This window comes from Sarcophilus harrisii, chromosome 2, assembly GCF_902635505.1.
Source record: "Sarcophilus harrisii chromosome 2, mSarHar1.11, whole genome shotgun sequence".
NCBI classification, from domain to species: Eukaryota; Metazoa; Chordata; class Mammalia; order Dasyuromorphia; family Dasyuridae; genus Sarcophilus; species Sarcophilus harrisii.
Window position 1 is genome coordinate 597786870 of NC_045427.1, and position 24710 is coordinate 597811579.

The 24710-nt window shown below is 37.2% G+C and overlaps 1 protein-coding gene across 12 annotated transcripts in view; it reads right to left on the reverse strand.

Annotated features, from left to right (window-relative positions):
• Positions 1 to 2355: 2355 nt before the first annotated feature.
• The window catches only part of MYO9A (myosin IXA), a 301754-nt gene continuing 279399 nt past the window's right edge, over positions 2356 to 24710 (reverse strand). For 9 of the 12 annotated variants that reach the window (XM_031956316.1, XM_031956313.1, XM_031956318.1 and 6 more), the window contains 9 exons: positions 22891 to 23083; positions 22151 to 22279; positions 20511 to 20616; positions 17028 to 17159; positions 16039 to 16162; positions 14752 to 14805; positions 5497 to 5699; positions 4481 to 4623; positions 2356 to 3412 (listed from right to left, as the gene is read on the reverse strand). In XM_031956316.1, coding sequence (XP_031812176.1) covers positions 2940 to 3412; positions 4481 to 4623; positions 5497 to 5699; positions 14752 to 14805; positions 16039 to 16162; positions 17028 to 17159; positions 20511 to 20616; positions 22151 to 22279; positions 22891 to 23083 — 1557 coding nt within the window. In that variant the 3' untranslated portion in view covers positions 2356 to 2939. The remainder of the gene's footprint in view (positions 3413 to 4480; positions 4624 to 5496; positions 5700 to 14751; positions 14806 to 16038; positions 16163 to 17027; positions 17160 to 20510; positions 20617 to 22150; positions 22280 to 22890; positions 23084 to 24710) is intronic. The other 3 variants (XM_031956315.1, XM_031956320.1, XM_031956322.1) reach the window with 1 other exon arrangement.

Consider the following 24710-nt stretch of genomic DNA (forward strand, 5'->3'; position numbering starts at 1 on the left):
AAAGGGTTGGCGTGTGTGAAGCCTGGCAAGATCAGGTGGCTGTCACCCTACACCATTACACTAAATAAAGAAATCCTTTCAGAATTGTAAGTAGAGTGATAATAATGAATCATTAAAGAAAAAAAAGTATAGGATGATTATGTGTCACTGATGTAGATCATATTTTCTGATGATTTTAAAATGAAATTTCAATTTAATTTTGTTAAATTAATGATCTCCCAATTAAAAATGGAATCAACAGTGTAGAAAAAGTTAAAACCAGGCCCTACTTGAGACTGAAAAATTAAAAAAAGAAGTTCAAATAGTTATGGCATTGCCAAGCATACACTTCTTTAATAGCCAATAAGAGTCCTTCCTAGGGAAGATTCTTTCTGTGTTTCCTTATAAGTAAAGACTTACTTTCCACTCAAACACCAATCCCTATTAACCATTCCAGCTAGTTATAAAATGACTAGAGATCCATCAATCTGGCAACTGTAGAACAAAGTCGTTTTATTTGATCCAAACTTAAGAAAGAGGTCGCTGGGAATAAAATTATAAATTACTCTTCTTTGCCATTAGCCTCTTCTATAAAGTGACCTATGTGATAACATTTATCATCTAAAGAAACATAGCTTCAGATGGGAAACACGCTGGCAGGTCAGTCTAGAAGGAGTAATAAAATAATTAATAACTCTCTCTCTGGGAAGGAATGGTCACTCAGGTGAGATTGACCTAGGTGGAAAATGGGTCATTTTCCTCATATGAAAAGGTTCTGAAATGTTTCCATGGAACCTTATGAAAAAGGATACTCTGTGGGGAAATTTAAGACATCAGTACTTCTAGAATGACATTTGGAGAGCCCACATTAGCCACTATGTGAGAACAGTTTTGTTGTCCCCAAATAGGGGGCCAAACCTAGCTCCAGGAAAGTCTGAAAAATTCGGATTTTCAAAACGGTTTTTCTAAGGGGGTCAAATTGAATATTCAATCACTGGTTATTCTATCCTGGAGTTTGAAATCTTCCTATTCCTATCAGAAATTCTGGAGAGTATGGGAGAATATGGGAGAGCCAAGAGTCTACTGTTACCTGTAACTACCACACCAGGATGTTGCCCCATGCCTGTTGGTCCAAAATACGTCACCTTTGTTGCACAGCATCAGCCAAAGGTATGCCGGTTTTAAATGGTGGTCACAGAATGCTGGGTAATGTGAGAGATTTGGTCTCATGATAGGTCTTAATATTCAATTCACTTAAGTATTACAATAGTGCTGACAAACGGCACGTCACAAGGCAATATTAGGAATAAACCAACCCAGACATCAGATGATGGATGGCAAATTCTTTCTCAGAACAGTGCATATGGTAGTTAGACAAACTGCATTAGGAACTTCAAAAAAAACATTTTCACATATCTCAAGAAAGGGTGTCACAGTTCAGTTAGGTGAGCACACCTTCATTTCTCACACATCATAAATAAAAACAAGTTTTATAATCTCACAAACGCCAAGAAGTTTAGGATAAGGGCTCATCACAAGCTGTATGGTAACATTCTGTGGTGAAAAATAATGGCATCACTTTCCCCAAACACATGTACAAGGGAATCTTGTCAATCCTGATGGCCCATGATTTCTCCCCTGCTCCTCTTCTCTGTGGGAAAAAGTTTCATGGGAAAGAGGTTAAAGAGCCACACATACACAGACATACACACATACATCTATTTCTACATGTATGTATGTATATATATATATATATGTATATGTGTGTGTGTATATATATATATATATATATATATATATTTACAGCAAACTTCAGCAACCAGAAAATTAATAAAAATAGCTTCAAGTAGTCCTTGTTTTTTGTTTTCATTTGTTTAATACTGATGGTCTGAGGAAAAAGAGAGAAAAGTTAGTTGGGTCAGGTCACATTTTTTAAAAAAGTATTTTCCTTTTGGCAGCTTTTTGTAACATTTATTCATGCACTATTGCATATGGACGTTTTGGAAGATGTAATTAAACAGTCACGCTGTTTCTGGTGGGGGAAATCTGATAATTTCCCCACAGAGTGTGTTTGTTAATATGTTGTCTCTTGTTCAATGATCACTAGAGGGGGCAACACAGAAAGATGATGATGTAGCTTTAAAGTCTACTAATAAAATATTAAAAATTATTTTTAGAGGAACTTGGTTCTGCACAACCAGGGAACATGGGAATTGTATGGCTATTGAAAACTCGGCACATGTGTATTTGGTGCAAACCAACCACGAGTCAAATTAGCATTGGTTATTCTGACATCTTTACAATATAAAATAGAATAAAATAAAATTAATTTCTTCTTTCATTGCATAACCCTATAGTATGTGAGATGTGCTCTGATTGCTTAATGGAAACAAGAGCTTTTTAATTTTCACTTGACAACAATGTGGAGTGCATTATAAATAGTGTGGAGTGAAGGGCTCCATTTTTTTGTTTTAAGTTCTTGGAAAAGTTTAAATCAGTTGCAGCTTCTAAGTAACCCCCAAATAACCAAAGTCTACAGCCTTTGCCTTTAGGGTCAAGAAGAATGAACCTGTTTCTTAAAGGTCCAACAGGCTCACAACACCACGTTTCCTGCCTTTGTGATCTTTGCCTCCCGGGCCACCTCAGACAGTGGAAGCTGAATGAGGAATGGAGAAGAGGCAAGGACAAAGCACCGCAGGGGTAGTAACTGGTCAAGCTTTCCCGCAGTTTTTTGGACCTCAGTTCAAAAAAACCAATCCTGGTAGGTCCTTGGGTTCTCCCCAAACTAAAAACAGCTAAGTCCGTCTGGCTTCTCCATCCCACTCTCCCAGCAAGAGGCAATGCTCAGGCAGGAGGCAGGCTGGCTGCTGGCTGCTGGCTGCTGCTGCCTGTGACGGACGGCTCCAGGAGAGCTTAGTGATGGGAAAAACCTCGCGACAAGGGGACCTGTGCCAGCCAGATTAGACCATGTATTCGTTGTTCCCATAAACAATCTGCTGCTGGGGAGCGCCACAGTCAGGGTCCACATTTCTCTTGGGATTTGCCCCTAATGTCCCCTCAGGAAGGTCTTTGGTTTTTTGGGGTGAGTTTTTCACATTCTTGAGTTTTTGTTTGCCCTTTGCAGAGTTGAATGTGCCTCTGCTAATAAACTGAGGCCTGTCTTCCAGGATCCTGGCCTGGCACAGGGAACCTTCCACTGATAGACGGGACTCGGTGGTCTCGCCAACTGAAGCAGCTCGGTAGAAGGGTGATTTGGAATGGATCTGAAACCGCTTTCTGGTCCCATGAGAAAAGACTGTATTGTATGAAGACAGGGAAGAGGCAGCAGAATCCGTTGAATCTAGAGATTCTTGTTGTTTTTTCAACTGCCTTCGCAACTTTGTTGATGATTCAGTCTTGGAAGATTTCAGAGAGCTAAGTGCTAAACTTCTCTCTAAGGCAAAAACAAAGACAAATTGAGTCAAGCTGGGTTCTCTTTAATACTAACGATCACTGTCATAAACAGACTTTCCCAAATTCCTATTACAGGTGAAGCTGGGCAGATTTATCCATACTGGGGAGAGTAAACAAGGCCACTTACTCCCCACCTCCAGCTGAACCCTGGCAGTGCTGAGGTACTCACCTCACTTCCTGAGGTACTTCAAGGACCCAGTTATGATGTCATCCCCTCCCCCCAAGGGCATTTAATTTCTTTCCCATATATTCTAGATCAGACAATTTTTGATGTCTTTCTAGTTTTAAACTATGGCACCGAGCAATCAGTTGCCCTTTAAAACTTGCCTCATAGGAGGTTTAATAGAAGAAATCTCACTTTGAAATCCAGTACCTGAGATCAGTAGAAAGTTCTTTTAGCACCAAGAGGCTGTAAACCCTGCTGCTCAGAACCCCCTTGGGCCATCTGTGAACTTGACTTCTTCCTCCAATCCTGGGTCACGCAGAACCCATCTGCACTTTCTCAATGATGACGTGGGAGACATCAATTCTATCCCTTTGGTAACATGGAAGACCCTGAGTCTGCTGTGGTCCCTGCAGGCTGTGGGTCCCCAAGGCTTCCCCATGACTGGACTTTCAGCGCCTGTTATGCTGAAGCCTGAGGCCTGCCATTCCCTATACCATCATCCTTAATGTCTTCTGGGCCTTCCCCTTCCCCCACAGTAGAACGATCAATTGTTTATGTGCGGCTGCCCCCAATTAGAGCATGAATTCTTTAAGAGAAGGAACTGTCTTAATTTTACTATAGTGCTTAATAGAACAATCTTGACACACACAGCCAATGCTTAATTCTTTTAAAAATTCCCTTGTTCATTCCTAATTTACTATCCATGAGCACCACAGGCGCTAAGATCAAGAAGTCATTTCAAACTGGGAAGGATAAGACAGCTGGCAGTATAAGTACACAGCTGAAGGGAGAAGTCTTGGCTTTTGTCAGGTGGTGGGAATCTCTGTCTCTTCAATGATCAAATACATAGGAAAAAATACAAAATCCAATTCCCTCATTTACCTGTTTTATCAGAGAAAGCTCCTTCCGAATCAAAGTTCAAATTCTCGGAGCTATCAGCAGTCCCAATAGAGGCTTCAGACTCCAGTGTTTCATCATCGGAAGCCCGGGGCTCCAAGGCAAGCATCTCAAATGTTAATTCTTCCCTGCAAAACCCAATCAGACCATCAGTATTCAGGAAATTCTAGGAAAAAAGGCCCAGCAGATGTGAGTACAAATGACTGATGCTACTCGTTCATATAGTTCAGACAGTGAAAAAGACTAATACTCTGAAGCAAAGCAAGAATAGTAAGTGGGGAGGAGAGGTAGAAAATGGTCTTTCTCTCTTCCTCCCTCCCCATACCCCACTCTTCTCTAGTCAGGAGCTGGTTAACAGTAGGTAATTTCTCCCTGATCAGTCTATTATTGCTCACAGGACACTTATTAATGAGGTGGTCCAAATTTTAGTGGAGTTTGATCTTTATTCTTGATAGAATACTTGCACTTATTCCTTCTGGGTCTAAACCCTGAAAATAGGCTCACAAACTAACTGTTCTCTCCTCAGACTTATTTAATATTTTGTCCATATTTAATTGAAAACTTGCTGAGCAAGACTGTATGCCAGTAGAGGTGCAAGGAAAAGAATAAGTGTCAAGAGACTTGGTGCCTCGTTCTCTTTCTGCCACTGACTAGCTATACCTGGGCAAGTCAGCTTCTCTGGGTCTGTTTCTTTATCTGTAAAGTGAACAAGTCAGACTACATAATTTCCAAACTTCATTTTACTTTGTTCCCCTTTTAGAAAGGGAATGCCGACAACCAAAGAACCACTTTTAAAGCAGTCCAGTCACATGGCCAATGAACACCAAAAGAACAACTCAAAATACCCAGCCCAGAGAAGCGAAGGGACTGGTTAATGCTAGAAGTCTGAGGATCCAGACTTGGGTGTCCTGATGCTCACCCCAGGACTGACTCTACCCACTGCCTTCATAGAAGGACGACATGAAAATAATGCTCTTTCCCTTTCCACTCTGGAAACTCACTTTTCTTTCTGCAAGTTCTCAATCTGCTCAGTCAACACTCTCTCTTCCTGCTGCATGGCTGCCTGCTGTTGCTCTGTGACATCCATCTCTATTGCCTCCTCATTAGTCACAGGTTCTTCTGGGACTTCAGACATGGAGGGCAGTCGGACTGCAACTGGAGATGATGGGCTTGGGTAGTTTCCCTTACGAATACGCCCTTTGCCCTGCAGAGAAAGATCCATATAAAAAACTTCATGTCTTCACTTCTTTGATCAGAAAGGTTAGGACAATGAGCATGCTTTCAGTCCATTGCATGAGCACATAAATCGTCATTGGCAGGGACTTTAGAATACTAGGACAATATCTACTAAACACAAACATACTGACATTTTATTGCAAGAAGCCCAAGAGGGTGGAGGGGTACTATAACACATAGATTTTTTTTCTCCGAGGCAATCTGAGTTGTGTCTGAGGCTGAATTTGAACTCGGGTCCTCCTGATTCCACAGCTAATATTCTATTCACTACATTAACTAGCTGCCCCTCACATAGGCAGATTTCAAAAGTTCTTTCCCTATGACCCACATGAAATTTATCATATGTACTAGCAAAGCATAACCCACCATGGCTATATGACACAATATATACCTTGGGCATAAAGGTATTAATTTTAAACTTTGTAAAATCCTATCTATGTCAAGAAAAGTACTACCTTAGAGAGTGGTTGCCTTTTTGTATGGCTTATGAAAACATACCAGAGGGGAATCCTAGGGAAGAGAGCATAATAATGATCTGTATGCTTCATGCTCACTTTGAATATGGCTTGGCTAACAATGGATTTGTCTTGACTCCGTATGTTAAATGTACATATATATATTTACAACAGTGGTGAAATGTAATGTGTTTGTAGTTGTTTTTGCTATGAAAATGGAGAAAAACAGATTCATCCTAGAAGATTTATCTTCGTTTCCCTCCATTGTCTTTCCTAACTTTGAGTTTTTAGTGAAGAATAAGAATATAGGGACTGATTTATTTGTCGATTGTAATGACATCTCAGCTCACTTCAATGTAGATGAATAGAAACAAAGGAAGAAATTCTATGAGGATTTTATTTTTACTTCTAGTTTTCTGGAGGTGAACTTGTGATCAAGAAGATAAAAATGTTTTTAGACAGGAGCCAGAAATAGCAGACTGAACTAATTTGCTTGATTCAACATTTCATTTTATTAGTGCTTATTAAATAAAGGGCATGACACTAGATGTGAGGAATACAAAAATGAAAAACAAGTCCTGTCCTCTGGTGGGAAAGGCAAGGCTTAAGAATGATAGCTGCCCACAAAAGACACTCTTTCTCTCAATGGCTGCTGAGAATCTATTTGGATCATCTATCTGTGAAGTAGAAAGTAGAACCACCATTGCTTGATTTTCTTCTCCAGCTCTGGGTCACTTGGAACCCATATGGATTGTTTTGTCTGCTTGCACTGAATGTAGGACATCATGGGAGACATCAATTCTATTTCCTTTTGGTAATGTGGAAGACCATGAATTACTCTCTGCTTTTGTCACTGAAGAGCAGTAGAATGAATTAAGGGCAAAGAATTGGGCAAAGACTTCGCCTAGCCAAAAAATATCAGATATCCGATAAATATCTGAAAGGAAAGATCACTTTCAACACAAAACTTATCTCTGTCTGTAATATGATACACAAAAAGCCTAGAGAAATAATATGACTAACCTTTAGGCTTATTTGGTATCCACCTTAGACCAGCCAACAATTAGTAAAGTCCAGTGGTAGGCCATGGAATCAATAACAAGTTTGACAATGACATGATCTTTATACTGACAGTGTAAGCAAGGGACACTTCACAAACACTGATCCAGATGATGTAAGAAAAATAGAAAGACAGAAACAAAGTACTAAGTGAAGTCCAGAGGAAGGGTGTTATTGATAGGGGCAGTAGTGAAAACTTCCAGAAAGAGGTAGAATGTGAATTGAAATGTAAAAGATGGGTAGAGATTCAAAAGATAGGGAAGGAAGAAAAATCTTTTGTTTTAAAATAGGTACAGCAGCACTTGGGCTTTAGGAAAATACAGTAAAGATAACTCACTAGATTGGATGACCTCAGATTTTCACATTGGGGATCAGGCACTGACATAAGTACTTTGTACAGGGGAGCAGAATAGGCAAAATACTGCAGAACCAATGAAGATAGAGTACTCCCTACTCTCTGGCTCTATCCCAGACCTCAACAGTTAAATGAAAGAAGATGCCTTTAGCTTCAGTGAGATTTTATTCAAATTCTTTTAAATAGAAAGTGAATAACTTACCTTATTTTTTACCCTTCTTAATTGTTTTACATATATTTCCTCCCTTCTTTAAGAGTTTTATTTTAGAGGGAAAGGGATCAGATGGATAAAGTGGTTTATAAAAAGGTTGCTAAGCTACTCTGAGCTTATTTGAGTCTGGCCTCCAATCAAGTACTCAATCTCTGAATGGTACCATTTTGACCAGTTGGGGATACATTTTCAAAAGATTCAACTTAGTTTACAAACTGGATCCCAGAAAATGTTTATATTTAAAAAGGAAGAGGGAATTTCTTTTATATTTTTAAGGCAAGGATAACTATTTAGAAGTGATATTTCTGAAGGCCTACTGTAGTTTGTTTCAGAGAAAGCAGCTCTGTCCCCAACATCTCAATATTCTTTATGAGACCTGAAAGTTCCAAGTGCTAGTAGGAAGGATAGCTTAAACATTTTTTCCTGTTAAAAAGTCGCCTAAAAATGATGATTCAATTTATCCTTAATTTCACTGATGTGGATGCTTTTCTCCAATTGATGCTGATAGCAACTCATCTATACTTTCTTACTGTGGGACACTTTTGTCTATATCCTTCTATGAATCTTCCAAAAGAGGGCCACCACAGATCCTCTAGTTCTCTTTATTTAGGTAGTATTACAAAAGCTGTCCTACTAATAATCCTCCACTTCTCTTACTCTCACCATATTACCAGCTCATCAACTTAAAAAAGATTATATATCTCTATATTATCTTTGATACTACTGTGTGTGTGTGTGCGTGTGTGCACGCGCGCGCGCTAGCTGCTTCTGGCAATATGGTGCTGCTGCTGTTGCTTTACATCCAATGTACTCCATGGATGGTCACAATTTGGATTCCTCAGAAATTTTGATGTACTATGATTTATAGCTCCAGAATTTTGATGGTGTTTTCAGATGAAATTTTGTTTTGGGGAGAATTTTGGAAGAGAGAGGGGAAAAAAAGAGAGAGTGTATGTGTATGTGTAATTCTAGGAGGTTAAAAAAAAAAAACAGTAGATAGGAAATCCAAAGTGAGATCAAGAAGGGCTGATCACCCTACCACAATTGAAATAAAGTGTGTCCCAGGTACAATCCATCCCTTCAGGAACTAAGGCTTAAGTAATTAGTAAGCCAAAGAAAATTCCCACCAGTATTAAAAAAATATTGTAGATCTAGAGATTCCCTCAAATAAAAAACAAAAACAAAAGTACATGTAGAGCAATTTACATCCATAATTGCAAAAACTTTAAAGGGGGGAAAATTTGCTGCAAGGACCACATCAATCCTTAGAGGAAATGAAACAAAAGATAAAAAATGAAATGAAAGCTCTGGAAGAAAAAACTGATAGCTTATAATAGAAAGTGGTAAAAACTTAATGTAAGTAATAATTCTTGTTAAAAACTGGAATAGACTAAACAGAATTTAATGATTCCTTGAGACCATAAGAAATATTGGACCAAAAGAGGTTGAAAAAAATAGAAGTAAGCATAATTGAAGAACTATAAGAGTCCTAGAAATCCATGAGAAAAAAATACTGGACAGTTTTATGGAATTATAAGTACCATCTAGATCTGTTACAACCAGAGAGCAAAGTGCAAATAGAAAGAATTCGTTGATCACATTGAGAAAGAAACCCCTCAAGAAATGTCCTAGGAAGATCTTACACAAAACCTAGAATTTCTAGTCAAAGAAAACTTTTTGTAAAAAAAAGTTATCTAATCAACTAACAAGTATTAAGCACTTATTTTGTGTCAGTCTCTGTGCTAAGTATTGGGGATACTAGTACAAAGAATGAAACAATCCATGCTTCCAATGAATTTATATTCTAAAGAGGCAGTGAGAGAGCATGAAAAGGAGGGAGGCAAACGAAGCCAGGAGCAAGAAGAAAGAATCTTGGTAAACTTTTTATACAAGATCCCTTCCCTGGGTACCATCTGGTAAAGAAAGCCTGAAATGTGGCAAATACTCATACCACCAACCCCCCCCAACTTCACGGTTACCTTATGTATACCACACTACACTGTTCTGGAAACTAGAGCATTTTAACTTTTTCTCTTGCAGCACTTTAGTTCCAATATTAACTCTTTGTAAGGAAAGGTAGGCGTGTGTGTGTGAGAGAGAGAGAGAAAGAGAGAGAGAGAGAGAGAGAGAGAGAGAGAGAGAGAGAGAGAGAGAGAGAGAGAGAGATTGGTATAAAGATAAATAAGACACGGTCCCTGCCTTCAAGTAAAAGAAGGATCTAATTTGGGAAAAGACCAGTCCCAAACTATTAAGGCAACTTGGAAAAGAGCAATGCCTAGATGAAGGATTATGAATAAGATTTTATGAGTAATCTGAGACAAGCATACTGGCTGAGGATGGCAAAATAAAGGCTTCACTAAAGAAACAGTAATAGTCTCAAAAGATAGTTACAGTAGGCAAAGGGGTAAATCTGGGGAATGGAAAAGAGTCCTGCTTAGGTGAGGTATAGAATATCTAAAGGGGTGTGACATCAGATAAGGCTGGAAAAGTGAGTCAGTGCCAGATTGTAGAAGGTCTTGAATGCCAAGCTACAGAATTCTAGAGATCTGAGGAAACTACTGAGGGTGTTTCAACAGAATAACATAATATATCTTGTAAAGGACAAATGTCTAGTGTGATAGAAATGAGGGCCTGAACTAGGTTACTAACAGTGAAAACAGAAATGAGAAGAGAAATATGAAAGCCTTTAGAGATAGGGGAAAAGCGTTGAGAAAGGCAAAAGTCAAAAATGATGATCAAGTTTTCATCTTTAAAGGACAGAAGAATGGTATCATGAACAGAAATAGAGAAGGAAAAAGGCATGAGAAGCTTTAAGGGAAAGATAATGAGCTGGTCTGGGAATGAAATACCTTTATGAATCATACTCTAGTGAAAAATGAACATATAAATCTATCTAAATCCCAAGAATCAGACCTGTTCTTTGCAAGGTAAGTGAATATTCAGACCACAGAAGCCAAATGTTGACTTCTACTTCGGTTCCAAATTGCACAGGGAATTTATCATCATAATCCTATTTCCCAGATGGTATCTTAGTAACATGAGAACTGTGGAGTGAAACTTACTCTGCGTCTTTTCTAGGGTTGGAGACTCTCCAGTTTTAGAGGTAGTGCAATTTCTGCTAGAAGAAGATAGATCTTTTGCATATGGGTGAATGGAAATTAGCCACCTTGTTCTAAACCAACCAGTTTCTTCTTCGCCTTCTTCTCCCACCCACCTTTGTGCTGCTTCCCTTTTTATTCCACAGAGATATTATTTTGAAGAACTTACTGGCTTTCAAGTTGCTGGAGAAACTGATAAAACATAAATGGAAAAGAAGTCCTTAGGAGAAAGAGAACAGGAAGAAAAGGCTGGAGAACTGTCCTTTTTCTATAACTCGTTCACAATTGGGTTTTTGCCTTATTTTAAACTGTAAGATCAAATGGAGGGTTTCTTCCTTTTTCATTTCAGGAGGGTGAAATAAATGATTGCTATCTGTAGACACCATCAGCATCCTTCCTGAACTCCCCTCCTCCTACAATAATCAACTAATCAGTCAACCAGCTTACTATATGCCAGGTACCATGATAGATAGTAGGGTTATAAGGACAAAAATCAAACAGTCCCTGCCCTGGAGAAGCTTCTGTTCTACTAGGGAAGATAAGTACTTGTACAAATATCTACACGATATCTATAAAATAAATAAAGATAACTTTTTTTTTAGGGGAACTGGAAGGAATCAGGAAGGGCTTCATGTTGAAAGTAATGTTTGAACTAAGTTTTGAAAGAAATTAGGGAAGCTAAGGGGTAGTGGCTGTGAGGAAGAAGTACATTCCAACAATAGGGGACAGCTATATTATGGTATGAAGATGGGAAAAGGATTAAGACCGAATAAACTAGTTTGTTTGGACCTTATGGCAACTACTAAAATTGAAGCATAGATGAAACACACCAATAAATAAGAATTTTTTAACTATTTAGTTTTTCCCATTTACTTGAAAATGTATTACAGTTAAAAATAGTGTGTTTAATTTTCAATATGAAATTACACCATTTTAACCCAAAATTCAACTATAGAATTATCCTTTATTTTAAAAATCATTAGAATTACATGTGATTTATCATTATTTGTATAGTCAAATTTCTTTGAAAATTAAGAGTTATTCAATTAACTTCTTTCTCTGCCATAGTATAATATAAAAATATCAAGGAAGTTAATTAAACTTAGTGGAAAACAGCTAAATTTTCTGAGATTAAACATGTAATTTTGCATTTATTTTTAAAAATCATTTTTGACTAATCAACCATTCCTCACAAATTATGCTTAATTATGTTAATATGATTTGAAACTTTATAGTTTAAATCCATGGCTGACTCACTTTTTTTTTACCCATACAAAGTGGTTCCCAGGAAGGGAAGTACTGAGTCAGTCCATATCTAGTATCCTCGTTGAGAAAATGGCTCAGTCTGTCATTCCATGTCCTCTGCTGCCCACAATTCTTCACAGACACTGCGAGTATTTGTAGGAAAGCTGTGAGAATTCCTTTTCAGATCCAGTCATTGATCAACACTGGTAGCAGCCTAACTAAGTTTCAATTGAAGTGTCAAAAATAAGCTAGGATTGGGGTTGGGGAGAGTTTTTTGAGAAGAGTTCAGGAATTAGAGAGACAAAGGGAAGAGAAAAGTCATAAGGAAAAGGGAGAATGAGCAAGCAGAGATGGGACAGGTCCTGATGCATCTTTATTTCTCTAACCCTGACCTTCTAATACAATCTTCCTTTCCCTCTCCATCTGCTGCCTGTGGTCTCATTCTTTCTATACTAACCTAGGATTTGATACTGATTCTCAAAGGCAGTCCTGAACCTGGCTCAACAGCAAAGCCAGGATTGGTTGGCGGGCAACCTCCGTTCTTGACGAGGACCACAGCAATATCCCTAGGTTAGAGTCGAATTACAGAGTGTGACCGGGGCCGGTCAGACCAATACAAGCTCGGAGTGCTTGCAGGCCGCAAGTCAGGCACAGACAGTCCCTAGGCACATCAGGGCGGCCTCTCTAACTTTGTGCACTTGTGTTGCTTCTGGGCTAACTCCTCTCTGCCTTGCTCATGGAGCACAGCACCCTCTCTGATGAGGGCACGCCAGACTGGGCGGCCCTGCGCCAGGTCTCCCATGTCACACAATCGATTCTGAAGTTCTGTACTGGCATTGCTTTTCCTGACCACCCTGTGAGTGCTTGCGTTGTGTGATTCTCCATAAAGTAAGTCTTTTTGGCAAATGTACATTTGGCATTTGAACAATGTGGCTGGCCCAAAGAAATTGTGTTCTGAGGACCAATGCTGAAAGGCTGGGCAGTTTGGTTTGAGAAAGGACCTCGGTGTGTGGTGTCCTATCCTGCAGATGATCTTCAGACTCTCTCTCAGACACCTCAGGCCCATGGGGAGTAACTGGGAAAAGCCTAGCAAGAGCAACTGTGGGCAGGATTCATGACCCTGCTCCTGCAGGACTTTGGAGTCACTTAGGCTTTCTTGGTATCAGTTTTTTATCTGTAAAAGGGCTGGGCAGAATGACTTTCCAAGGTCCTTTTTAGCACTAAATGTATGTTCCTATGAAATCATCTGCCTGGGAAAAGGCCTTAAAATTGTAACTAACTTCAGTGACATTTTTTTCCCCAAAAAACTGTCAGAACGCATCTCTTTATTCTTATTTTTTAAATGATATAGTATGTATACCATACATGTTAAAAGAAGCCTTGTCTACTACGTGGCATTTTTACTCTTTCCACTTCATGGCCTTTTTTTTTTCCCCCTGAAGAGACACAAGTTCATCTGCAAGACTAGGGATGAAGGACTAAAAGAATTTGAATAAACTCTCATGTCCAAGCCTAGAGCTAGGCCGTCCATTTGTTCATTCTAGTCTAACACTGTTAAGTGAAATCTGTATCATTCTAATTGTTAGTCTAGTTTTCAATTACTTTTCAGTTGTAATAAAAAGAAACTGGAGTCCCTTTAACAGTCTTAGAGACATTATCAAAACCAACAATCAAGAGCTTTGTCAATGCTGCCTATTATGATAGGAGAGGGGCTGAGGGTGAGATGAATCTGGAGCAAGGGATCTAATGGGAGCAATGCTTGCTAAAAAGTTTATTTCTGTTTTTTTGCAATTTTCAACTTTTGGATTTAATATCCACCCATTTCCACCAATCATTTAGTCATTCTTCAGTTGGGTCAGACTCTTCATGATCCTATTTGGGGTTTTCTTGGTAGAGGAAATGGAGTACTTTGTTTGCCATTTCCTTCTCCAGCTCTTTAAAGATGAAGAACTGAGGCAAACAAGGTTAAGTGATTTGCCCAGGGTCACACAGTTAGCAAATACCTGAGGCCAAATTTGAATTCATGAAGATAAATCTTCTGGATTCCAAGCCCAGAGCTCTATCCACTGTGCCACCTAGCTGTCCTCCATCAAACAGACCAAACAAATAAATGGATTTTATTCAATAAAACCATAAATAGGATAATTTAAAAAAAAAAAAAAAGAAAACTTGGAAAAAAGATGGGCAGACAACACAGGAGTTATGAAAAGGGAACAAGAATGGGAGAGTGTAAAAGTATTAAGACTATAGTATAGACAAAAAGGTAAAGACCTTCTAGCACCTGAGAATCTCTCAAATGAGGGATGCTTAAGTTGTTTTGGTGAGTGGTCCATACCCATGGTAAAGGAGCAGGGGAGTCTGACAGACTTTGAGGGCAGTCCAAGAGCCAGCCTCATTCCTGCCATTCAAAGTCCTCTTCCCCCTTTCCAGGAGACCTCGCCTTGCCAGGGGTGAGGATGGGGGCTGAGGCCTTGGGCTGCACACGATGTGTGGACATGTGGACATCATGAAGGATGACCAAGCAGTACAGCTCCTGGATGAGTGACATGCAAGGATGTAATGCAGCCGTGATACACTGTGACATGTTTAATACATACCGGGATTGGATTGCGGGTTATGCTCATAAATCTAACTGCAATGAGTACAGGTTTCTGGATTAGAAAGGACATGAAAAGGAAAGCAGAAGGTTAGAGTACACATCATTCCCCTCGAAGAGAATGTTTAGTCTTTGAAAGTAATGGATCCATCATCTCTTTGCAGGACCATCAACAAAGCACAGCCAGGCCAGATGGTCTGCAAAGTGACTATTGCATTGGAAAGGTTGTCTCCCCTTTCTAACTGCCTTGTCCTAGCTAGGACTCTTAAAGCGATGCTCTTGAAAGAAGAGCAGGCCTCAGAAATGGCTTCCCTTTTTCAATGCAACTTTCACTCCATTTCCATGACATAAATGTGGATGGTGTCCTGAGATTAGCCGGCCTTGTCTATCTTGCTGTCATAAGAAAGCACATGCAGATGTTTGTGCATTCAATACACATACATTGAGCACCAGTGAGAGAGGAAATGGATCTAGTTCCACACCAACCCAAGCAATGACTGTGAATCTGTGGAAGAGGGAATGATGCTTACTGCCTCCTCCTCCCATTAAAATGCAGTCAGAATGAGGAGCAATGGGAAACAAACTGGATCGACTTGTAGTGACATCAAACACCTTTGGGTGGTGCGGCTGGCCTGATCATCATTAATGATTTCTTTTGAAGCGGGTTAGATGCGCTGAAAAATGGAAGAATGTGTGGAAATCCCATGCTCAATGTTTCAATCTAGGGGAAGTATGGTTAGTTTTTCACATTCTTAGACACTGGAATTTATTAGTAGAGATCTCAGATCTAATAAGAAGTAGCACAAAAAGAAAAAAAAAATCCCATAATACATGATACTGTATTCAATGTGCTGAGGCATTGAAACTGCAAGAGAAATTCCTACTATTTTAGAAGTTATTTTAAAAAACAAGAGCAATAAATATTAAGTCCTCCGTCAATATATAAGAATCTTGGCTAGAACTTCAAAGTGAGATTTACTGGGATCAGACCCTGGAAAGAAGTTCAGGGAAGATTTAGGTAGGTTAGTTTTATGAAAATGAGAAGAGAACAGAACTGATTTACAGCCTTCACCAAGCTTTTACACAAACCTAACTCAAGAGAAAAAGTTAAGATGTCTACAAACCTAAGGCTTTTTTTACAGAACTAATCTTTTTTTTTTCTTTTTAAATACAAGTTATCTTAGAGCTCATTGAAGAGGATTCGGAGAACTTCTCTTTTTTTTACTTTAGAGAGAACTCACAATATAGGCAATATATATCTAAGACTTTAGGATCTCCTATATCTCACCATTGATCGTCGGATCAGGGACAGCCTGGTCTTGGCCTTGTTCTCAGCAAACTCCAAGCTGTTGATGTCTTTGAGACGGGCCTTATATTTATTCATCTGTTCCACAATAATTAGCTCCACACAGCTAGAAAAAGAAGAGATGAATATGTAATTAAAACCTCAAGATCAGCCATGTTGGAGTGAAGTAGGACTAGGAGCCAGTTTTTGGTGCCGTACAAGGTGGGGGCTTGGAAGGAGTGGTTCTAGTAAAACTTTCAACTGAAAAATAAACTATAAAGTTAAGAGTTTAAGGAAGGTTAATATAAAATTGTTCTAACAGTCCTCTAGGAAGAATCAAAATGAGAATAGACAATTTGAAATGTTAAGAACATTCTCTGAACTTGTCCTTTTCTTGGGCTGTGAGCCAGATATAAGTCATGGGGTCGGGAATGAATTCAGTTTCAGGGAAGCAAAAAGTGTATGCAATTTGGTAAGAATGAGCTGTCAAAAAATTACTGGGAACTACATGTAATCCCAATAGAGTGTGTAATTTCAAAATGATTTTACTAAAAATAACTGACATAAATAACTCTCAAGGAGAGAAAACATGGAGAAATCAGACTGGCTTCTTTCAATTTCAATAAATGAAAACTCAGTTATTTTAATGTTGCAAAAAAAAAAAAATACATCAGCTCAGTCCAGCATTTCTTATTTTTTTTTTTATTTTTTTGCTGAGGCAATTGGGGTTAAGTGACTTGCCCAGGGTCACACAGCTAGGAAATGTTAAGTGTCTGACACTGGATTTGAACTCAGGTCCTCCTGACTTCAGGGCCAGTGCTCTATCCACTGTGCCATCTAGCTGTCCCTCCATTTCTTATTTTTAAAAGATATTTGAAATACTTAAATAAATATCCACCCATCTTTGACCTCAAGATTAGATGATTGTAAGGAACTGAGCTATGAGAATGCTTCCCAGATCTTTTGAAAGTAGATGATACAGTAATTCTTACGTGGTTGTTTTGCTGATATCCTGCACACTCTGCAGTGGATCAGTTGTGTCTGGGCAACGGAGAATACAAGGAGCAAACACAATGGCTAAGGCATTAGCAGACATGCGGTTGGTGTCTTCTTGAAGTGCAATCCTAAAGACCAAAACATACCATCCAAGAAACCAGAGTGAAAAGGGAATGCTAAGAAAGGGAACCTGCCCAACCATTTCACTGTATAAGAATGCTGGCTGGATCTTAAATGAGGAAGACTTGTGGTCAAGTCCTACCTGTAATAGCTGTGCAATCAAAGGCAAGTCACTTAACTACTCTGAGAATAAGTTTCCTTGTCTATGAAATAGGATTAATATATATCATATTATTATCAGGTTGTTTTTTGAGGCTCAATTTGATAATGTATGTAAATTCCTTTATAAACCTTAAAGTGCTATATAAAAGGAACTTATTATTATTGCTATAATTGCATATGGTGAGATACTGGTTAAAACCAATTTAGAAATCTAAAAGGATATCTATATTAGTTTGGTACTCTGCCTTTGGAATGGATATAATTATAGAATGTTGAAATTTGAAAAGGACCTTGAAAATCATCTTAGTCCAATGTTTTCACTAACAAGCAAGAAAACTGAAGCCTAGAGTAGCAAAGTGATTTATTGTTGTTACACACAGCTCCCGAGCAGCAGCAGATTCCTAAACTAAAGTCTATTAGTTTTCAACTTTAATGCTCCTTTGTTTGTTTTTATTCAAAAGGATTTTATTCTATTTTATTTGTAAATAGTACGTAAGATTTTCCAATTACATATAAAAGTAGTTTTCAGCATTCATTTTTTGAAAGATTTTGAGTTCTGAATTTTTTCCCCTTCTTTCCTACTTCCCAACTTTCCCCTTCCTAATACAGCAATTTAATATAGGTTATACACGTAAAATCATGTTAAACATAAACATGTTAAACAATCAGTCAGTGAAAGAAAAAATCAGAAAACATCCCCCACAAAAAACAAATATAAAGCCCAAAGTAGTAAAAATAGTATGTTTTGATCTATATTCAGATTCCACAATTTTCTCCTTGGATATGGATAGCATTTTCCATCATAAGCCTTTTGGAATTGTCTTGGATGATTGTATTGTTGAGAAGAGCTAAGCCTATCATAGTTGATCATCACAAACTATTATTGTTACTGTGTACTATGTTCTTCTGGTTCTGTTCTCTTTATTCAGTTTCAGTTCATGTAAGTTTTTCCAGGTTTTTTGGAAATCTATTTGCTCATCATTTCTTATATGGCACAATAGTATTTCATTACATTCATATACCACAATTTGTTCATTCCTGAATTGATAGGTAGTCACTCAATTTCCAATTGTTTGCTACCAAAGAGCTGCTATAAATATTTTTGTGTATGTCCCCTAGATACAGACCTAGTAGTGGTATTATATACTTGTATACAATACAGGTATTTATACCTTATTCAAAAGGCACGCAGAGTTTGATATTCCTTTGGGCACAGTTCCAAATTGTTCTTCAAAATGATGGGATTAGTTCCACAACTCTGCCAGCAATGCATTAAAGTTCAATATTTATTTTCCTTTTCTGTCATACTACTCAATTTGATAAATGGTGAGGTGGTACCTCAGAGTTGTTTAATTTAAATTTTTGTAATCAAAAGTGATTCACATCATTTTTTATAGACTGCTTTAATTACTTCATATCAAAACTGCCTAATCCTATCCTTTGGCCACTTACCAATTGTGCAATGATTTGTATTCTTATCAATTTGATTCAGTTCTTTATATATTTGAGAAATGAGGTTTTAGTCAGAAACATTGGCTGTAAAAAATGTCCCCTGACTTTCTGCTTCCCTTCTAATTTTGGTTGCATTGATTTTGTTTGTACAAAAACAGTTTAATTTAATATAATTAAAATTATTCATTTTGCATTTTATACTGTTTTTCATCTCATGTGGTCATAAATTCTTCCTTTCTCCATACATCTGATAGGTAAACTGTTCCTTGCTGTCCTAATTTGTGATCAGTACTCATTTTGTCAAGATATCTTGGTCTATGGTGTGAGACACTAAGTCTATGCCTAGTTTCTGCCATACTATTTTCCAGTTCTCCTAGCAGTTTTTGTCAAATATTATTGTTATTCCAGAACCTGGAGTTTTTGGGTTCATCAAACAGTAGATTACTATAGTCATTTACTACTGTTTCTTGTGTACCTAATCTATTGCAAAGATACATCATTCTATTTCTTAGCCAGTCAAAATTGTTTTGATGATTGAAGCTTCATAATGTTTTTAGATCTGGTATGGCTAGGTCATCTTCCTTTGCTTTAATTTTCATTATTTCCCTTGATATTCCTGACCTCTTGATCTTTCAGGTGAACTTCATCATTATTTTTTCTAATTCTGTAAAACAATTTTTGGAAGTTTGATTTGTATGGCACCACACTGCCCTTTTGGCTATATATTTTGCAAGTGTCTATTACATTCCTCTAACCGAGATCCTTAGGATCAACAGATTGTTCTATCAAGTAAAATCAGAAAATACTGAATTTAAGGATATATCCTTTCACTACCATATCTCAAGAAACTAGATTAATGGTAAGAGTTTAATCTTCCTCCAGTTGACTGCTGTCATTTCCTAAATTGAAAGAAATTAGTCCTAGGCATTTCCAATACATGTTGAAACTCTTGCTTAACATATTGGCCTAGAAGTAAGATATTATCGGTGCTATAAATATGAATCCTTTTGGTCCTGAAGTTATACAGGCCAAGTCATTAACATTAGACTTTTAGCCAGTCATGATATGCTTCTTTGAAGTTAATAGAATGAGTTGCTCTTCCAAGCATAGAGATTGTGAACTACTCAAGAAAACAATATCCTACAGTATAATGCTCGGGCTAGTTTTCTGAAGGTCCTCTGGAAGGGCCTTGATCTCAGCAGAGGATGGACAACAACAGAGCCCAAAGTCTTTATTGTTTCCTTCACAGTCTGTATCTATTATAGTTTGACCCAGTCTCAGTCTGACCCAATCTCATCCAGCAGTCTGCCAGTATGAGTCTGAGGCTAACTTTGTCCTCAGTTTTCTCAGCCCTTAAAGACTCTATTACAATTACATCATTACAGTATATTGAGTATAAGCCAATCTAGAGGGATTATATCATTATATCATACTAGATATATGTGAACTAGATAACCATTATCTCATCAATTTCATGAGTTAACCTCTGGTTTCAAGTATACTACTTTCAAGTATACTTCTCCAAAGTTCCGGCCCTCTACACTATAGTAGCAGCTGTAAGAAGGAATCTATTCTATAACAGACAAGCAATTCTAGTTACCTTATTCTACCATTAGAGAGAATAAAAGGTACTTTAATGTATAAAGTATTGGGGACGTCTTCCCTAAAATACTGAAGTATGAACTCTCTACATGTAAGAATCATGGTAGAAAAACTACTCTCTCTTTTTCCTTCAGAGCAATTACCTGACCAGATGAAAGATTAGGCGTTCAAGAGTGTTAAGATGTGTTCGGGAGAGCTGATCAATCACAGAATACACACCATGGATAGTCTCTTTTCTCTCTTGAAGACCTAAAAGAAAAAGTGAACCAATAAGAATGAATATGGCATCTGTTACTCTTGATTAAATATGGCTAATTAGAGGTGGCCCATTCTTCATATGGAGACCAATTTTGAAGAATAGTTAGGCAAATACATTTTCAACTTCTTTACATCGTTGGGAGAATAAAGAAAGGGAATTTTCAAAAAGCCATAATATGCTTCTAGAGTGTCAGAATGCTACTCCTTCTTGTGCACAATTCTACTTTAAAAAAACATTGACATAAGGTTGTCAAAGGACAGAGGCCCAAAGAACACTGGACATTAACAGCTAAAGACAAAGTCAGGAAAAAATATAAGATATTCAGATCAGGGTGTAGTACTCTTTGTATATGAAGTAAACAATAATAACTAAACCATAGATAATTCCTTTAAACATGTCACTTTGTAAATGTGATCTGGAGAAAGTCCAATGATGGAACTAAAATATCTTTCCATATGTTACCAGAAAATAAATGAAACAAAAATATTAGAAATGAAAATATACTACAAATGTGAGAATTAAAAACGATACCAAAGTTTATTGAAATAGGGAGAATGCCATAATGATTAATGTCAAGAAAATCAGGAAAGGTGGAGAGAATTTAGCAGCACATCTTCAGCAATGTTCAGGGGAAAGGGAACCCTGGCCAACACAAAAGTATATATTATCTGTGGCAGATTATGTCCCTTTAAGACTAAAGGTTACCCAATAAGTTGTTCTAGCCTGTTGCAAATATTCCACCTCAGTTATCCAACTTTCTTTCTAAAAAAATTTTAAATATGCTAAGCAATTTTCTCTGATTATTTACCCAATTTTCCAAGTATAGTGCTGTGAGAAAAGAGGTTGTCTGACTCAGTGACCCCAAATATATACAAAAACTAGCAATTTCATTCACACACACACACAAAAATCTACCCTCATCTGGTTAATAAATAAATCTTGTTTAAGTTTGTATAGTTTAAACCAATACTTTAAACATTAGTCATTTTTCAGAGAACTCTTCAGAAATCATCAAGGACCCAGAGACTATACCCTGGACTATGTTAAGACTAAAACTATAATAGCCAAGAGCCTTAACTATATTACATTGCATTACAACACACACAGTTCTTAACCAATGATTCATAATCTAAATCAATATAAGCCATACCTTTCACTCATTTAACTCTTTAACACATTGTTTGATATTTGTGAGTAGCAAAGGGATTGTTAACTTATAGAATACATGAAACTCTGCTACGAATAAAATTTTTGTAATGAAAAAGTTTAATGAAGCAACTGAAAATACAATATTATACAACAAGCCACATTATAAGCATTTTTTGGGTAGGATCTAAACAAACCTGATCCCAAACAAGAGCAAATACCTACGCTTATTTTCTTAATTCTATTAGTTCAATGTCAAGTCTAATATCAGTCTAATCAAGTCTAATATCTAATAAAATACTTAATATTAGTGTTCAAAAATTCATCCAGGGTATGTTTTATCATCACATTACTGGTCTTTTGGTTCTGTGTGCTTACCCATAGCTCTCAAAAATTCCTCATAGAGTTCAAAAGTCATGAGAGGATTAGGCAATTCTCGAAGCCACTGTTTGAACACACTGGCAATGACATGAATATTGTAGTCATCTAGATTCACACTATCAATATCTATTGTAAGAGAAAAGAAGGAAGTCAAGTTAACAATTCTTGGTATTTCTCATTTTACTAATTGAAGAAAAAAAAACAACCCAGAAGTTCAACAGGATTACAACTTTCCTATAGTTCCATTAAAAGCCCATAACAAGTATGAAATTGGAAATTGTAGACAGTTTTATAATAACTCAAAATTATATAGTTTTTAAAAAGACATTTTGTATACATTTAAATCTCAAAACTGGATGGTATTACATCAATACCAAAATTTTCTAAATGAAGAAATGGAGTTTCAGAGTAGTTAAATGACTAAGCTAAGATCATACAACTAGTATATACAGGAACTAGGACTTAAATTTAGGTCTTTTGATTGAAAATTTCTCTGCTCTTTTCATTGCACCAGGCTTTTTCTCAGACTCTTAGCCACTATGCTGAAAAGTCTTCTGATTTGAATGGAGATATTCTAAACTTTCAAGGACTTTTATGGAGTTGTTTAAGATGGATCCCACTTTAAATCATCATGGAATCTTAAAAAACAAATATGATTTATTTAAATGCAATTATCCCCCCTGGTTGCTTCTTTTCCTCTTTAGCTTGTATTTGAAAAGTATCCCCTTCTATCTTACCGGTATCTAGACCTTGACGAAGTTCCTTAACTTTATTAGTTAAGCCAGATTTTCGGTAAATACCCTCTGTGTAAAGTCCATGCATTTCAATATAGTTTATAAGCTTCTCTACCACTAGTGGAACGGTTCTTTCTTCACTGGTTAATCGGGATAGTTCAACCCCAAACTGCCGAGATGAAAGTTCTGGATCATACTAAATGGAAGAAAGATTTAAAATTCATTTAAATTTAAGAAAAACATTAAAAATTCATATCTATTTCTCAATAGATGATAAGAAGTTGATTTCTCAGGCTTATAATTGTTGGCAAGGAGGAATGGGTTTTTTGTTAATTGCACATCAATGAAGGGGCAGCTGACATCTACAACTGCCCTCCTTATAAGTCTTAACAACTACCTCTATATTCTAGTCCTTGCGAAGTAACACTAAAATTTTCCTCTTGAAAAGCTCTTCCCCTCATTTCTACCTGGCTGCCCTTTCAAATTTTAAATGCTTTTATGAAGCTGTGCCTATTTCCTCAGCTGGCAGCAATCTTCTGTTTTTCTGAATATCTTGTAAATACTCTGGACTTCACTTAACTACACTTTCATAATCTCCCTGGCATTCCTGGTCTATGTATTCTGTATTTTATCTCCTTCAGACTGCAGGCCCCATCATAGGAAGGAAAATATTTGATCCATTTTTATATTTCCCATATTCAGAGCACTGTGCAGAGCAGATTTCACTAAGTTTTTGATAAATGGCTGTTAAAATGGAAGGCAAAGTGAAGGTTAAATATGGGATGCCTTTAATATGCACAGTTCCTTTCAGGACATATATGGGTGAGTATCCTGTCTCTAAATTATTTTACAAATCATTTAAAGATAACATATATAAAATAATATATATATTCCATTCTTGACTTGAATGGTGGATGACAGTTTAATTTCTGACTGAAATTGAATTATTTTCAATTGTATTATGTATATTTGTAGTGTTATGGTTCATAACAAGCTCTTCTGAATGACATGAGTCTTGCACTGTGCAACTACAAAGACTGACTACAAGATTTACTAAATTTTTATAATTTACTTTTTTTAATGAAAAAAATGATTAAAACAATTTAATACAACTGATTGAAACTGAAGGTCTTAAAAAATAAACATTTTAAATCAAGGTTCACTCTAAATGGGAAAATGTTGCTTGACTACTTCACAAATAGTCAATAATCTAAAAATGGATGATAAAATATCTCTATATATAACAAACATGAGTTAATAAATGTTAGAATCCTTACAAAGTGTTAAGTCATTAGAGTCAATAGAAACAATGTTTAAGTTTACACCTTTAAGAGTTTATACATTAGAGCTCACACATTGGAGTTCACAAGTAGGGGAGACTCACAAAGTTAACTTTATAACTTTGTGAATTCACACCTCCCATAATCCCACTCTCGGAGGAGGAGTCAACATTTGAGTTTACACTTCTAAAAGAGCATAAAAGAAGCTGAGCTAGTGAAGTAAGTTCAGTTCGGGAGAATGACAAGCTAGAGACTGCAGTTGGGCAGAATGAAGGATTTGGAGGAGTAGAACCAAAATTCAGAGGGAGCTGGACGCAAAAAAGAACAAGCTGCAAGAGCTCTTGGAACCAAGCAGAGAGAGCTAGGCCTCTAAGAAAACTAATCGGGCTATTTTGGAAGAAACAATAAAAGACTGTACACTTAAATCCCTGGCTGTGTTTGAGGTGATTATTACTTGGAACTGAGACGAAGGCTGCCTCCAGAAACCTCCCCAAGAAACCTGCACCCAGAGAACCATCATATTTTAGAAAAGAAGAGAACACC